The sequence below is a fragment of the Alosa alosa genome, chromosome 17 (assembly GCF_017589495.1).
Source record: "Alosa alosa isolate M-15738 ecotype Scorff River chromosome 17, AALO_Geno_1.1, whole genome shotgun sequence".
Taxonomy (NCBI): domain Eukaryota; kingdom Metazoa; phylum Chordata; class Actinopteri; order Clupeiformes; family Clupeidae; genus Alosa; species Alosa alosa.
The window spans coordinates 5484172-5502186 of record NC_063205.1 but is presented as its reverse complement, the minus strand read 5'-3'; the positions used below and the strand labels follow the sequence as shown (position 1 = coordinate 5502186).

The 18015-nt window shown below is 42.6% G+C and overlaps 1 protein-coding gene across 1 annotated transcript; it reads left to right on the top strand.

The window, feature by feature from the left end:
- The first annotated feature begins 1552 nt into the window (after positions 1–1552).
- Positions 1553–11137, top strand: lmf2b (lipase maturation factor 2b). The gene is made up of 14 exons (XM_048267243.1): positions 1553–1774; positions 3646–3899; positions 4500–4528; positions 5266–5453; positions 5838–6016; positions 6680–6818; positions 7423–7557; positions 7720–7825; positions 8041–8137; positions 8252–8434; positions 8659–8827; positions 8922–9033; positions 9509–9617; positions 10306–11137. The coding sequence occupies exons 1-14, from the start codon at positions 1681–1683 to the stop codon at positions 10603–10605; spliced, it is 2094 nt and encodes a 697-aa protein (XP_048123200.1). The 5' UTR covers positions 1553–1680; the 3' UTR covers positions 10606–11137.
- Positions 11138–18015: the final 6878 nt, after the last annotated feature.

Below are 18015 nucleotides of genomic sequence, written 5' to 3'. Positions count from 1 at the left end.
CAAATCAACATAGAGGAAACACTGATCCTATTCTCGATCCATAGGTATATGCCCCCTGCTGCAGGTCTCACTGCTCCCCGAGCGCCGCTGTTGTTGCAGGCAGCTCACTGCGCCGGGATTAGTGTGTGCTTCACCTCACTGTGTGTTCACTGTGTGCTGAGTGTGTTTCACTAATTCACGGATTGGGATAAATGCAGAGACCAAATTTCCCTCATCAAAAGATCAAAAGAGTATATATACTTATTATACTAACAGCCTCTACACCTCTGGGAAGGATTTCCACAAGATTTCAGAGTATCTGGAAATGTTTGCCCATTCATTCAGAAGAGTATTTGGGAGGTCACTGATGTTGGACACAAAGGCCTGGCTTCTTCTAGTACACTCCAAAGGTGTATGATGACATAGGAAAACCTCTGTGGGCCTGTGAGGTTCTTCTACACCCAATTCGCCCAACAATATCTTTTTTGGTATTTTTTGTGCACTGGGGTGCAATTATACTGGAACCCAAAAAGGGCTCCCCTGAAAGGTAAACAAAAACTTGGAAGAATATATTTGTCTTGGTATACTGAAACATTAAGATTTCTCTTCACTGACCCAAGCCCAACCCCTGAAAACCCTTGATTATACCATTATCCTGTCATATTCTGTTGCAATACATGGGGACAATGCTAATCAAAGGATATTCATATGCATGATATTTCACTGTAAAATTAGGTTCAGTTTTAAGGATATACTTGTATGAACTATAAGGACTTGTATGCAAATAATGTCTGGCTCATACCTGTACTACTACAGGTGTTGAAACAATGCAGCATTTCTGAAGTGTGGAGTGGTTAAACAATACCGAAGAGCTTCCTTATTTGACCAGGATTGTCAGTTTGTATGTGCATTGCATATGCAGTGCACCTGTGTCTCTAAAGCAGTGTCATGCTATATAGAGATTGTGTGTTGGCACAGATTCAGATGTCTTCTCTCCTTTGCTTAATCCTGCCTCTTTTCTATAGCAGGAATATCATTGTTTCGTTAGATCAAAAGTATTAGTTGAACACTCCCCATATTCACTCTGGCTTGAGGCTTAGATGATCACCAGACCATAGCATGTGACTTGACCACCCACTGCATGCCACACTTTTCAGTGGGAAACCAGCACCCTATTATAAGCTATATATATTTAATATACATTTAAATATTTATATTTAAAAAATAGAAAAATGTTCAGTGGTGACACTGTTGACAGAAACTTCACATGCCATCACCTGTCAGAAAATAGTTGGCCGATGCAGCTGGAGGCAAAAGCACCAGGACATTTAACCTCAGATGACCTCCCTTCGTCTATACCTACCAGCTGTCAAGCAAGACGTGTAGAATGGCCTTCGAAAATCTCAGCAGTTATCGCCCTTTAAGCACTTAAATCGTCAATTAAAATCTGATGTAAAATACCCATTTGAAAGTTGAAATCTTTACCGAAAGCACTGAATTGATCTGGTTTACAGCATTGTGCAGTGGCTACACACTTTCTTTTTCGGCGGTTAAGGCACTTCACGCATGTGCGACAAGTGCAAACTCCGCCTTCATTCTGTCCATGCTGGAAAACTTTAGTTTTTCACGCAAACTCGGAGGGCCCAATTCCAATATTCAGCGCACATAATTCCAGGGTGAAATAGTGTGACTTTAGCAGAAATGGGTGAAATTGGGCTTCCGCGAAGCATGTTCTTGTGGAGTGTGGCAACCATATACTTGTTTGCATTCGCATCTCTTTACGTCCAAATTCCAGGTAAGTCCATCAAAAGTGACTTACAGTGGCACGTTCTAACGTATTGATAATTACTGAAGTGTTGCGTATTTGTTTCAGGCCGTGTCTGTTTGAAGGGAGAGCACTTGATTAGCAGCGGTTTCATTGAGTTACCGGGCATTATATATTTTTCCCGATCTGGGTGTTGCCCGTGCCGTAGGCTACCAGCTTACAGCAAAAAATAACATGTGTGATTTAGATAAGCCATTTCACGCCAATTACAGCATATTTCGACAGTATTGCCAATCTCCATATTTTGTCAATTAGGCCGATGGACTCGATTGGTCTCCATCAGGGAATTTGGGGTTCTCCACTGGTCATGTGCCACGGAGTTGTTGAACAATGAATTTTTGCGGAAGAAACATCAGATATCGAGCTACACTGTTTAAGGCTCCGTGCTCGTAGTAGATATGAATGTCGAAATGGTTTAAACGCAGTGCAACAATGTGTCACAAATGGACGAGAATAGAGAGATTTTTAACTTTAGAATTTGGGACTGTCGCAAAAAGAGTTGACAGAGAATGGAGAGAATGACACTTGGCACACAATATAGACTATGATGTTGAATGAAAGACACAGGTGAGTTCTATAAGATGCTCTTTTAAGGCATGCGTTCCTTCAGCAAGTTACTACGGTATCTGTCCGGTGATGCCGATCTTTGCGCTACGTGTGCATGCGGTTCCCCGGGACGCATGCCAGTTAGTGCTGAGTGGCGCGCACTGGTAACGGCCCGTCATCACTGCACAAAGTTGTTTTTCCCTTGATCTTTTTCCCCCAACAAATTTGAGCTGCTGAAAGTGGTTACAACTTCTCTTGTATGATGAATAATCTACTTTTTTATTATTCGTTTTGTATTATACGTTTGTATCAGATAGAGGCAAAGGGTGGAGTTGATAAATCTTTGGGGAATGTGTCGACATTGTCGCTCACTTTTTCCAGTTGTAAGACTGTGTTAACTCTGCCGTGTTCGTTAGATGGTCCCTGGATGACTCACACTTTGGATTGGGCACAATACAGAACTTGTTATACTACTCACCACACTGTAAGCAAACTGGCACACTTGTCATGGCATGTGCTCCAGAAATGTGGAAGTGCAACTGTTGCTTAATGACTTGGAATCTTGATTTACTTTGTGCATCTTGCAGTATGTGCCTATAGAATGAATGTTAATAATAAGCTCCATCTGTCTGGCAGTTTCACAGTTTCAGGATGGGTGCTCTTTTAGTGTTCATTCTTGAGATTGAAATTGCAGTTAATGTGCCCTTTCTAAATATAGTTACCTGCCATTAGTTGCATAACAGTTTGTCTTATTAATTAAAATAATGTCTGACCTTTTTATCTCTTGGTAACCTGCCAGAGACATGTATGAAGTTATAATATACATATCCATACAACTTATACATGACCATTTTATTCATGTTTAGATTTAGAGCAGACAAGTTTCACCAAATAGAATGACCTAAAGTAAGTAGATGCTGTGGATGAAATCAGAACCTCTGGGGAGCTATGTTGACCTTGTGGCTACCATCTGCAACCTCATTGGCTTGTAACAGCCAAACCGCAGTCATCATACATTCTGATCGTCACATTGTCTGACTATGTTGTGTGTTAAACCAAGCACAAGGTACACATCTGACACACCCACATTTTTAGATGCTCAATATGTGTCATGTTTGTGAGACGAATATGTCTGACACCTGATTTCTGTCTGAATGAACCTCACCTCTGACCCTCATCCACAGTGTACACACACACACACACACACACACACACAGAGGCTATATTATAGGATGTTTCACTGAACACCGCATTCACGTACACTGGAATCTCTGTGTCCTTTGTCTTTGCTGCAGGTCTGTATGGGAACGAGGGCATTGTTCCGGTGCGCTTGGTGGTGCCCCAGAGTGACCGGCCCGTGCTGGACCAGCTGCAAGCTTTCCCTACGCTGCTGGTCCTGGGGCCCCAGCTAGGGCTCAACCCCCAGCAGGCCATGGAGCTGGTGTGCCTGCTAGGAGTGCTGCTGGCCCTGGCCGCCGTCCTGCTGAGCTCTCTGAGGAACAGCCTGGTCTTTCTGTGTCTGTGGGCACTCTACTTTTCCCTCTGTCAGGTGTGTTTACGCTGTGAGACAATAGCTTATGTTTTCCATGTTCAAAGATATTAAAACTATAGGATATTTAGCAAGCACAGATAGCCTACATCTTGTTTGGATGATTTATGTGGGTTCTACTGCCACTGGAACAAAGCCTCCAACCCCAAACTTGGCAGCTAATATTTATCATAAAAGTAAGACAATCCTTTACATGCTCCAGAGAAGTAATGACGGGAAAACCTACACTGTATTGTCTGTTATTTAAATTGTGCATGTTTGCTGAGAGTTTACACTTTATTAAAGATGCTTTAGGCAACACTTCCCCCTAGTGGTAGTAATGTTAAAAGACACCAGAGGAAGAGGTTTTTTTACAAGATAATTGCTTGCATAAATCTTCTCTTCAAGTTAATCTTCTCTTAGTTAACAACTCGAGACAAATCATTTATTAATTTCAGATAGGTCTTTGGCTTTGAAAATGGAATTGTTCAGATGATAAGGATGTTTGAGGGTTTGCATTTGTGGGAGTATCACTGTCACCAGTTAATTTTGAAAGTTTGAAAATCTTACCCAGTTATGCATATTACATGTTTAAACTCACATTTTTATTGTTTTTGGCAGGTTGGTCAAGACTTCCTTCAAAGTCAGTGGTGAGTTAGAAAAAGCATCCAGTGCACTAGCAGTATGTGATATGCAGAGATTCACTTAAAAGTGTATCATTGGTCATATTGAAGTAATGACACCAGATATTGATAAGTTTCAGAGCACTTGGCATCCCCATTTTAAGTTATCTGAAACTTAAAATAGTTTAACTTCAGTAATTACTTTGAAGCTCCATGAGCTTTACTCTGCAGCTACATTTTTATGATTAATATAGAAACACATTAATATGCATATAATTACTTTAAATAGGTTTTGTGAAACACAAATAGAACAGGCTGTTGAAGTACACTCCAACCAAAGTGCAGTTTTTTTTTTTGTTTACTTTAAGTGCCGAGGTAGTTCAGGTTTCAGATTCAGAGGTAGATTTCTGTTTCCTCCATCCAAAAGTCAAGACATATTAATGATAACTATGAGTGAGAGACTTCCATGAGAATGAGAGAAGGCTGTGTTAAAATGGCAGTCTAGCCCTTGAGTTCTTTTCATCACTATAAAGTTACACTCAGGAGGAATGTTGACTATCTGTCACGTGGGAATGTGATGAGATCTATTTTTAGGAATGAAATAAGGGTGTGAACAAGAAGGAAGGTTTGGAATCATTTAAACCAGCGGTGTTATTTCCATGTGCTATAATATGTAGCATCTTGTATCTGAACAGGACTATGGACTAGCATCACACGTCTATTGGCCGAGTCTAACTGTCAGTGTTCTGGTCCTCTCTGCGTAGGGACTCGTTGCTCTTAGAGGCAGGCTTCTTGGCGGTCATCGTGGCTCCTTTTCTGTGTGGCGGCTCTTCCCTGAGGCTCCACGACCCCGTGACCTTCTGGCTGACGCGGTGGCTGCTCTTCAGGGTCACGTTTGGTGCTGGAGTGGCGAAGCTGGCCAGAGGAGGCTCCGAGTGGTGGAGCCTCTCAGGTCAGAGCAGCGTCAATTCACTCAGCACTGAACTAACATCCGTACATGAACAGCACACAGTAGGATTAGAGGAAACCACTGATCACATTTGAGATGAGATGTTCTAATAAACAATCTATAGGTTTTGGCGAGTGTATCCTAAATCATACTTTGCAAATCATAGTTCTTAATCATTTGATTTGATTCATATACCTATTGGCCCACTGCATGGCAACATTCAAAAAGCCTACTTGAACAGTTTTCAGATGCGTTCATTTCTCAGTCGTAAATGTAGAAACTCTTAAATTGAAAATGGAATAAGTGAGCCCAAAGTTAATGTTTCTGTGTAGCTAATGCTGTTGTCCTTGTTTGCCTGTGTGTGTGTGTGTGTGTGTTGTGCTGTAGCTCTGTCCCATGTCTTTGAGTCCCAGGGCAGCCCGAGCCTGCTGGCCTGGTACTGCCACCAGCTGCCCGCCTGGCTGCTCAGGCTGGGTGTGGTGCTGCTGCTGGAGGCCCAGCTCGTGGTGCCCTTCCTCTTCTTTGCCCCCCTCCGCTGCCTGCGGCTCTCCGCGTTCTACCTCCAGGTCTGCTGCGCTTCAATTCAGACACTTCGTATGTGTCGATGTGTTTTTATTGGGCTAATGAACGTGTTGCACTCCAGCTGAACATTAAGAAATATTCATTTTTTTTCTTACCAGTATGTTTTGTGGGTTACTTAAACATGTTAAAGTGTAAATTGACCCATAGCCTTGTTGTATAAGCTCACCACATGCAGCCCATCGGAAAAAGAATGAGACCCCCATGGGTCTGCTTTAAGCTGCTAGTCCATTACTTGGCCCATGGGTCTGCTTTAAGCTGCCTGTCCATAACTTGGCCCATGGGTCTGCTTTAAGCTGCCTGTCCATAACTTGGCCCATGTTGTCCCAAATTGTCTCATTCTTTTTCCTATGGACTGCATGTGATGAGCTGGAACAACAGGACTATGGGTCAATTTACACTGAACTTTTTTTGAATGTTTTTTTTTAGCATTTTTTAATGTCATTTCTGAAGCATCTTTTGCAGAAATGGTCAATAAATGACTGGCTGAATGAGTTCAGTGTTGTGCATGGACCTGTGTTTGAGTGTTGTGCATGGACCTGTGTAGTGTTGTGCATGGACCTGTGTTTGAGTGTTGTGCATGGACCTGTGTTTGAGTGTTGTGCATGGACCTGTGTTTGAGTGTGTGTTTCTCTCTGTGCCCTATGCAGGTGCTGCTTCAGCTGGGCAGCTTGTTGACGGGGAACCTGAGCGCCATGAGCCTGTTGACCATTGCATTGTGCTTCTCTCTGCTGGACGACGAGCATGTCAGCTCTGGGCAGGGCCCCAAGAAGAAGAAGAAGAGCAAAAGTATGACCTCACAGTAGTGCAGTGCTGCGATGACCTCTCATTGCTCTACACGTACAGTAGTGTCCTCTATTAAACGCAACATGGTGGCCCATTGCATGCTTTACAGTACATTTTACATCCACCACAGACCAAGTTCACGGTAACTTCTCTTATTTAGTGTCTTTTGAATGCTTTTAAAGAGATAAGTGTTCTTTGCACACTGCCTCAAAATCCCAAAGACCATCAACAGAAAACTAGTTTTTCATGCTGCAGACATCCTCAGTTTTTCCCTACACTTCTACTACTGCTTTCCAAACCCCTCTTGATAATGAGACGGAAAGTGCCAGGCTCTGCTCCGACCTTGAGCAGGAATGAGTGGGAGTCAGGTAGATGAAGGAGCTCTGCAGTTTGTTTACCCGTTAAGATGGAGCATTTGAACTATGGCAGTCCAGAAATGATACAGTGCCTGAAAAGGGCAATTTAAAACAGTTTGGGGGAGAACTCGCCATAGTTTCTCACCAATGCATGACATCGCATGTTTGGTATCACGTTGTCAGGTGTAATTTGTTGGCCTTAGTCATGTACTTGTTCTTACCCTGTCCTGTTTGGTTGATTTTCATTCCAGCTTGGATGCAGTCCATTGGCTCTCTCATTTCACTGTTATTGGAGTTGGGAGTGTTTGCCCTAATCATATACAGTGCTGTGGAGTTGTTCCAGCTGCGGATCGATTGGGAGCAGAAGATTGTGACCTCAAAAACAAGTGAGATGACCTGCATATATTAATATTCATAGAAATCTTTCTTCTATGCCTCCATATTTTTTTTTTATTCATAATACTCTTACGTTATCAGAGTACATGGCTCCATTGGTGTGGTGACTATCTATAGAAGTGATTTTAACTTGTATGTTATTGACCCTGCAGAGTTTACACAGCAGCAGTTTGCTGATGTGCTGAAATTGGTCACAGTGCCCAGTATCTGGGTAGGAGTTTTGTCCCTTACTTGGGAGGTGGTTGCTGCTATGCTCGGGTAAGTCTATCAGGTGACATCCATGACTTTGCCATCTGATGATGATAATTATGATTATTTTTGTTATGTTTAATGCCAGAAAGATGTGTTCCTCCTCTCGATTAGGCCCATTTTTCTCAGATGTCACATATTTTACTCTGTTTGCACAAACACACAAATCAGGGCCCCTGTGCCTGTGGCCCACCTGCTGTTAGTAACTGATTTAGCCATCACAGGTGTGTGTGTGCTCGAGGTGTTCTGTCCAAGCTCTGGGCTCTCATCCAGTGGGCTGTCTTCACTGCACTGGCTGCTGGCATCTTTGCACTAACTCTGGTAGGTAGCCAGTGATGCAGGCATATTTGACTTGGCATATTTTCAGAATTTGGATTGGATATTGGATATTTTTGCAATTGTCAAAGGATACTTTATCTTTTTGATTGATAATAGGTTCCATACACAGCTATGGAGAATGTCTCCAGCAGTAAGATTTTACCAGAGGTGAGGAAAGCATATAACATGGTGGAACCCTATGGGTTGGTAGGTGCCTATGGCATCGACCACAACTCCCTCACGGAGGATGGAAGACCAGAGATTGTTATTGAGGGCAGTATGGACCAGCACAAATGGACGGTAAGACAAAAGCATTGCTGGATTTATTTTAACATTCTTTTCCCATTCATAGTGAAGAGTATGTGGAGAATCAAAATTCATAACAATAATCTCTAGTTAGTTCTGGTCATTCAGTTCATAAATCAAAAAGGGTTCAAAGAGTGCTGTTCAGAGATTCCCATTCTGAACAGCATGATGCTCCTCTAGCTGACTGAGGTGGTGTCGGTTCTCTCTGCTTCATGTAGGAGATTGAGTTTATGTATAAGCCAGGTAAGGAGAGCAGAGCCCCTCCTCTAATGACTCCTTATCAGCCACGGCTGGACTGGCAGCTGTGGGAGGCTGCCCACGGGGCGCAGGAGGACAGCCACTGGTTCACAGGCTTGGTGCAGCGGCTCCTACAGGGCAAAAGAGACGGTAAACATCTATTAATAAGTCACCAGGTTGAAATGTACTGCCCTCCTGTGGTTGGAAGTGGGAGAGTCATGGCGTTGCATCTGCCTTTTTTCAGTGGTGCGACTGGTCCAGACAGATGATGCTCAGTACCCCTTCAGCCAGACTCCCCCCACGTTCATCAGAGCGGGCCTCTATAAGTACTGGTTCACGGAAGACTCACAGGATGGGTGAGTCATGGAGGAGATTGCCATGGCCTCTTTGGTTTTGTTCCTTTGTTTTAATATGTGTTTTTTTTTTTTTATTATTTAGAAGAAAAAATGCATAATTAGGATCCAAAAAACAAAGAGGGACATGCCACAAAAAACAGAGGCCCCTCTTAGATTTTTTTGGCACGTCCCTCTGTTTTTTGTGGCATGCCCTCTTTGTTTTTTGTGGCATGCCCTCTTTCCTTTAATTAAGAAGAAAAAAATGTAGTGAAAAAAATGATGATCCTAAACAACTGTAAAAAAGTACTCTATAAATGAATATATGTATTCATAATTACTGTAATGTAATTATTTCAGATTACCTTACAACTTTAAAATTCTGGAATGATGCTCCTGTTTTGGCCAGATCTTGGTTAGAGCTACCCACAAGCCCAAACAGTTGGAGCCTGTCCAGTTGCTGGGAGAGAGGCATGTCGTAACAGTTTGTTTCCATTAGTTCCCAGCCGCAGCAGTGGTGGAGGAGGCACTTTGTGCAGGAGTTCTACCCTGCAGTGCGTCTGGGAGATCCCGTGCTGGAGAGCATGCTCCGCAGCCATGGGCTGAAGGTAACATTCCATCCACAGAGGATAAACTGCTGCTGTCCTTCTTACATCTGTAAACATGACTCAACTGTTTGTTATTCTAGGTATAGTGGATGTGCCTGCAGTAACACATAGCACAGGCATTCATCGTACCCTTAGTTTTGTTTAACGTTACCAGCAGTTCTAATATTTGTGGGTACAGTTAAGACTAAAATTATTTGTTTAAACTGCTTTCTGCTTGCTGCATCTGGAGACATTCCTGGATGATAGATAACAGTGATACAGCCATTAGCATCTATCCTACCCTACTAAATGTGGAGTCTAAATGTTTGTAATGTAAACCTTTCCACTTAAATGGGTGTGTTTGTGACCTGTTCTCAAGAAACCCTTAACCTGTCCTCAAATGCCAATTTTACAAAACGCCCCTGTCAGTGAGACATATTTTGATCTGTTGCCCTGCCTTGAAAACCAAAAGACAACAATTTTATCATCAAAATTCTATAGCTGATGTGTTGTTTTTAGTAAGGTCCCACCTTTGAAGGTTTTAGAATATCTTATTAGCATAGATTTTAAGAAACATATTTAAGTCTCTATAACACAGTGCTCTGGCCATTAAATAGCCTTAGTTACGGAAATGGCCTTAAATTAAACAAACAAACCCTTAACCTGTCCTCAACTGTAAACTTGACTTGTAAATATGTGTTTGCTGCAGGAGAAGCACCCTGTCCGGGCCATGTCGGACTCCCCAGTGGGCCAGGCCCTGGCGTTGGTCCGGGACCAGGTCAGCCCTCTCTCGGGGCCCCTGGTGCTGCTGGCCCTGCTGGCCACCGTGGCCTCCGTCTGTCTGGTCAAGTCCATGATTGGCCAGAAGTCCAAAGGCGTCCCTCCGGAGCCGAGGGGTAAGAAGGACAAAGAGCCCCAGCCAGTCACCCACAAGAACAAGGGCAAGAAGGACAACTCTGAGGAGAGACCACAGGACTCTGACCGCAGCCCGCGCAAGAGGAGGAAGTGATTATAAACGTGTTTCCTGATGCCAACCTCCCCAGACCACAAAATAGACACATACGCACACACTCAGGGTCATGCCATGCTATTGGGGGAGGTGTGGGGTCTCTATTGGGGGAGGTGTGGGGTCTCTCTTGGGGGGAATTTGCTTTGTTTTCAGATTTTGTTTCCTCATTTGTCACGCATCATTCCATTATACTTTTTTTTTGCTGTCAACATTCAAGTTGCGGTGCTGTTACTTCATTGTGTGTCTCTTCCTTGTTCACTCGTCCCTCTCCGTTATGGAAGCCTGTATGTAAACACAGATCCAAGTGAATGCTCAGGTCTATTTGTACCAAAGACAGCGTGTGGAAAGGTTGGCTCCTGCTGGCCAGCGTCTCTGCTACTGTTGATTTCCACATGTAGATGGCTGCTGCCTTTATGCTGGATGTAAATTTTTTTTTCTACTGAACACATTCCTAACTTTGGCCACAAAGTTGTACAACCTTGACAGAAAAACCACCCTCTTGAAAAAATAAATTTGACCTGCTTGTGCTGTTGTTTGTTTTGTCGTATTGGGTTTTTCCAGGTGTTGTCACAAAGAAATGCATTCATCCATGATTACCCTCTGTAAGGACACGCCTCCTCTGGCGATCTGTCCTTCATTTTCAGCAATGCAAGATGACTGGTTGTGATGGTCAGTTTCTAACCAAGGCTGATTTTCAGCCGGCTTGACCAATGAAAAGGATCACCTAGAGCGAAAAACAAGTGCGTTTTAGTTCCCCTGAGACGCCAGTGGATTCCTGATGTCATGTGACACAACTGAAATTAGGTTAAGATCTGGCATTCCTTTGCTGCTGTGTAAGGGAGTGTTAGATCAGACTAAAGAAATGAAAGACCTGCGCGTGTTCCACTGTACTGATTTGTTTACTGTTCTAACAAGCAGTGACTAGAGCTGTGGATAGACCCTGAGATCATGAAGATCCGGAGGAGCTGATGGAGGTACTCTGAAGTTCTTTGCTGAGAAACTCTCCTAGTGCGTGAGTTATGATAGTTTTAGTTCAAGATAATTGCTGTGGCTGAATATATTTTCCCAATGGTTGGCTCATTTTTCAGATGTGCTATTTTTATGTTCAGATGTATGGCCTGTGAAAGCCAATGGGGAGGATTTAGCCCAGTAAGTAGGATTGTGTTACTCAGGTAGCCTGGAAAATCCAGACCCTGATAATCTAGAATCTCTGTGCTCTCACGAGAACTCTGGATTTCCAGGGTATTACTCAGGCACATTCATGATGGAACATATTGACAGAAACTGTTCACTAGACCAAGTATTGATTTCTCAGTGAAGTTTACAAGTGCCTCAGTTTTACACTTTCTGCTCTAAAGAAGTGGCTGTGTTTGGTGTGTGCAATTGCTATTGCTGATCCATATCTAAACCTTGGTAGATTGTGAATGAAGAAGCTAAATTATGCATATGCATACTAATTATGTAAAGGATAATGGATGACAGCATTCTGGTAGCAAAAGTAAATGCATGTTGAGGTGTTAATGCGGCAGTTATAAATTGCTTTTATTACATCTTTCAATGCATAAAACCAGTTACTGTCTGGCTGTATGTTGAGAGAGGGCATCTCTTGACAGAGAGGCCAGTGTGCAATATCACCACCAGAGGGCAGTACACACTATTGCGGTCGTCCACCGGCACTCTGTCAAACACAACCTGTGCAAGGATAAAAAATCATATTGATAAATGAACTAATCAAATCAGCCAACTATTCAGATAATCAAATATTTGTGTTTATGTTTTAAATGGTTAATGTTATGCTTGTCTCAGTGAAAGCTAAAGTCTGATGGAATAGTACAGTATAGTGTTGGGAATTCTTTTTTTTTTTTTTAGGGCAACTAAGGGTAGTAAAATCACCAAAATCACACTGATCATCCTTAATGCTTTATTTGTAGCTAAGTGAAGAAATGCTTTGGCTGGGGTAATTCACAAAACAGTAGCCTATTACCTTTAAAACTTTAAAGGGACACCAGGCAACGTTTTCGTGTTAATTAATCATCTTCGTAAGTCGGTATATGGTTAAATTACTCATTACGGGGCGAATGAAGGCTCTCTCGCCCGCCCCTACTGCCTGTAGGAAGAATATCCCACTTGCAAGTTTGGTGTATCCTACCCGCTGACCGAAGCAGTATCAGTCTACAGCACAGAGGCAGGCTAACAAAATGCTAGAGATTGTTGCAAACATGTGTATAATGGCAGAGCCGGCGAAGAAGCAGCGAAAACCCTTGACGGAAGACGCAAAGAAAAGGAAAAGAGCTTCAAACCGAGCGAGGGGGAGTTTCGTAGAGAAAAAGCAGGCTTGCCTGGTGTCCCTTTAATAGTCTGCAGAATATTTAACCCAAATTTGAGACCTGCGCAAAATCTGAGACTGGAGTGGCTGTGTTCCACCCTTTATCCTCACGAATGGGTCAATGGTCCTACTATTTCCTATACATAACAGTCCAATCAGAATTTGGGGTTCACCTACTCAGTAGATGACTGAAGTCTTGGCAAACCAATCAGGAATGTGACATCAATCTATCTTACAAAGCGTTGTGTCATATGTTTCAATACATTCATATATTTTGGAACTCATTTTAAGTTAATATATTTTTAATAATTCATATTCTGTGACCTGCGTAATTACTAATAGCCAACTAAGTATTTAGTAATTTCAATATTTGATATTGATTTTTAAACTATTAGGCTACACTTCTATTTAATGTCATTAGGCTATGTATTGGTGGTGTGTAGGTGTAATTGATTTGCTGAAAAAATTGCCTGATGATGGTCATCTGACCGAAACGTTGCAATAAAAACCAGTACAATTGCAAATGAAGACCGTGTGCGGTAGCTTCCTACTTTCTTTGACATTGGTGACCCTGTGGTCCTACTCTGACGCACTCGTCCCCAGGAGGTGTGCAATAGCACAACTTTTTTAGGTGTAATTGAGTGCCTGTCACTTTAAGGATGTGAGGGTAGCTACATTTATAATGACCAGTGGTCATGTAGGTTTAGTCAGAGTTTTTTTTTTCATCTGTTTTTTTCCCTTTTTTTTCGCATGAGTAATTAGGAGGAGGACCACCTTTTTTTGTATGTTGGTCTTAAAGGGCCATGTCAACCCATCCCATAACCATTCATTTTATGTGTAGCGCCACCTAGTTAAAAATGAAAAAGCAAAAATTAGGTAATTACAATATACTGTATCTCTGGCTGACAGGGTCAAAACTGCACAAAATTGAAAGTGTACTGTAGGATCATTATGACACCCTCCGAATGCATGCCAAGTGTCATGGACTTCGTTCATGGGGGGCCATACAATAAATTAATTTATGTGTACATTTAGTGACTTGTACACCAACAGAGTTTTCTGTGAATATCTTGAGAACCGTAGGGCCTAGGATGACCAATTTGTTGCATATGTTTGCCTCCACTCCAGGGGCCATGTTAACCCATTCCATATGCCCACATGTGCATAAACAGATACACACGCACACACATACATTCACGGTAATCATACATATGACACATACACACACAGTAGACCATGATAAGGCAACTTTACAGCCCTAAAACATCTATCTTTGTGTTGTTAATAAGTCACTGTAGTCATAATAGGCAATCAGTCGATGACTGTGTAAAGATGGCATTACTTATTTTGACCCACCTGCGCTTTTTGTTTTGGCTCTCTAGTGAGGTGTCCTCCTGCACCAGTGGGTTGTTAGGAATGTCAGGCATGTCATGTTATTTTATGTGTGTGCATTCTCTCTTTCTCTCTCTGTCTGGCCCCTTTTCTCTGAAAAATGGCCTCTGGAGGTCCTTTTCAATTCATCAGTGCCATATGGACTGATGGATTCCCTCGAATGAGGATCTCAACCACATTTGCAGCTGTGCTGGGTTTCTAGATTGTGTTTTAACAGCTTAATGTGCTGTCCCACATGACTTTACACATTGCTCATTCACATCCTATGACCACAGCTCAGCCCTTATGATGTTCACATGATTTTAGGAACATCTTTTGAACTCAATCCCAATGCCAGTTGGTTTGGACTGAGGCCTCACTCACCAGTGTCACCACATGTCTAAGCACACAACACTTATGTGTATTGTATTCATAGCATGCTTAGCATGATTTTGGTGCATTCCAGCAATGACTTCCTAAATTGACAATTGATATATCTACCTATACTTGGAAATATGCTATCCACCTTGTCAACACATCCTAAAACCTCTCCACTGACTGATCCTCTCACACATGTTGTGTGCCTGTCCTGTGACCTAGCACTGATATAGTGACTCAGACTGTCCATTTCTAAGATACCAATATTATTTTTGCGGGTTCAGCCAGACAACTGGAAACAAATGGCAACTAGTGAGTTTGAATTTGAAGGAAAATTGAACAGTCCTCTTTTACAATGGCTTTTTTATCATACACATGATTCATAATGGACCATCCTTGATGAAATGATAAAAAGATATGTGTATACCAGAATTTCCTGTCAGTGGGTGATATTGATTTGGTCAGAACTGGCTCCCACACCCAACCACCTGGATACGGCTTTCCAAACAGGAGGTAGGAAGAGGAAGAGGAGGGGAGGAAAGGAGGAGGGCAGAAAGGAAAAGGTTATCACTGGATCCTTGAAGATAAACCATATATAGCACAGAGAGAGAATCACAGGCTCAGTCCCTGCCTCAGTCATTGCAAGCGCCTCTGATTTATTAATCACCACTATGTGGATACTGTTTTTAGAATTGATTTAGATTAAGTGTTAGTATAATTTGTAATTTGTATTTTAGTATATTTTTATATATTGTATTAAGTGTTAGTATAATTTGTATTTTATTTAGCATATTCTATATCTTCTACTGTCCTTGCTGCTTAGTTGTGTTTTTATATTATATACTTTAATTACTCTTTCTGCTGTTAAAGAATGTGTTTGTGTTGTATGTATGCTGCTGAGACCTTGAATTTCCCCTGGGGATCAATAAAGTATCTATCTATCTATCTATCTATCTATATCATCCCGCCACGGCCTGCACTCCACCCTACTGAAGTCTGTCATGTCAACGAATCTTAAAGGTGACTTATGTGTGTATGCGTTTCTTGTGACAATGAACAATATATGTTCCTCTAAAAATATCCCTCTGACGTCTCAAGTGGGAGTATAATCAACAAATCAGTGGCAGTTCTTGGCTGTTGACTAATGTTTTTAGGTAGAAATAGCATGTTGCATCTCTTAACCTCTGCAGAGCAGAACTGAAATGATCTGCACATTCCTTGACATCGATGTAATCTGCGTAGCTGTATTCGCTCCATTAAAGAGAGAGTGAGTTTGACTCAGAAGGTGTGAGGGCGGCTGGTCCACAGTGCTGTCACCACGCTTGACCCCTGGAGTTAGGGTTTCCTCAGAACACTATTCATTTCACACAACACATCCTTATAAACAATACATGCCCATTCCTGGAAACGATGCCTACTTACACACAAACTCACGCATGCACACACACACACACACACATGCATACACACTTTGTTCGCAACACAGGGGTGTTTAACCCCAACACGGAAACTTCTCTAGGCCTAGGAGTCATGCACCACCTGTAGTTGAATAGTGCTTGTGTTTGTGTGGTCCAGCCAGATGTGTGATAGCTGCCTTGATGACTGTAGGCTTCTCTACAAGATGAGCCTGTCTAACGACTGTTCCCAGAGACGTAATTCCACAGAACAGACACTTTCAAAGAGGGCGGCCCCCTCCTCTGCAGTCTGGTCTCAAAAACAAGAGCGTTTTGCGATATGTGGAGCGAATTGTTTACGTGTGCCTTATCCCAATGGTGGAAAAACACGTCCTTAGCAACAGCTATTTGGGGGTTTATTTGAAAGGGTCTGTGGCATAATCGCTGCCTGGGCCTCTCAAGGGGCCCCAGGGCCCATGGAGGTCCTTGAGCATGGATCACGTGTTTCGTCTCTGTGACTGATTTATAGGGACCCTGAATTTACATAATGTTTTAAATTAAGCGTCGAGGACCACAGAGGTGTCCAGTGTGTTCCCTGGGTCAGAGGTTAACCACGGTTCACGTGGAAGCGTTTTTCCATTGCCAGCAGAATCTGTACAAAAGCCCTTTTTATCCCCCATCTGCTCAAAATATCTCCCCTCCACGATCACTGCATATTTTTCTGCCTTTTGGGGCAATGGGGGAAAATGCATTTGCATTAAAGTGGGAGGTGTGTGTAAGATAGTTTCCTCACAGCACTGGAACAGGACATTTTGGAGCATGTCCTGTTCCTCTATGCTGCATCACTATCCTCCCTGTTGATCTCAAAGTGCTCCTTGGAGAAAGTGTTAATTGCAGCTGACAAGAGTTTTCCACAGCTTTGCTGCAGAGCTCTCCACCAACAAAGAACTGAGATCTCCAGTTAAGTGATGTGATGGCCTTCCTGAAGGCTTGATGTGTTTTTTAGATCTTTGTAAATCACTTCCTCAAATCTTCATTCTTGGCATGCGTTGTCGTGCTCCCTTCAAGGCAGTATCTACAATAGTTCCAAATTAATTCTCCTGACATATCAATCCCCTCACTTTGTTTGGCAAGAAAATGAGTTGAGCAAATCAGACCCAATTTGGAGAATGCCTAAAAGAGCCAAGGGAACTTCAATCACCTGATCTCTTGATGTCTGTAGTCTGGGACCTTTGTGTGACATGGAACTGAAAGAGATAGTGACAGCACAGCTTTTTTCGTCTTCCTTTAGAGGAAGTCAGAACCAAATGTGCTACGCTGAAATGGGATATGGGTCTTTCATGCCAACTCTACTTTCTAGCCCCCGCCTGTCTCTCATTGCCAAAGCAAGGACATGCGGGTCTGATAGAAAACATTAAAACATCTCCCTTTACCCCTCTGTATCACATATCACACAAACACACACTCACACAGACTTAGGTGCACCTGTTTTTTAGGGTGTGGATCAGCACATATCAGGTTCATATTGGAGTTCATAAAAACTGGAGACAGTACACCGTCTGTTCATCCCTGAGGGGCTCTGTTCACTGTCATGCCACCTCTCCAGCCCATCTGTGATTGGCGTCTGACAAACATGTGAAACTGATGAGAAAGACTTGGACTTTGCCTATGCTGAAATGCACCCACACAGTGACAAGGTGTTTTCATGAGAGATTTTGCATGGCAGTAATGGCTAATCCACCATAGCCGTTTGCCATAGCAACACCCTCATTCACTTACACACATTTGCACACAAACACATGCACGCAAACACACACTTTCATAACCCCTTCGCTTTGGTTTGGTTTTGCATCGAGGACACCATGTGTTTTGAAAGAGTAATCAGAACATCAAGTGCACACACACACACACGCCAAGCCTTTTGGATCTGCTAATAGAGTG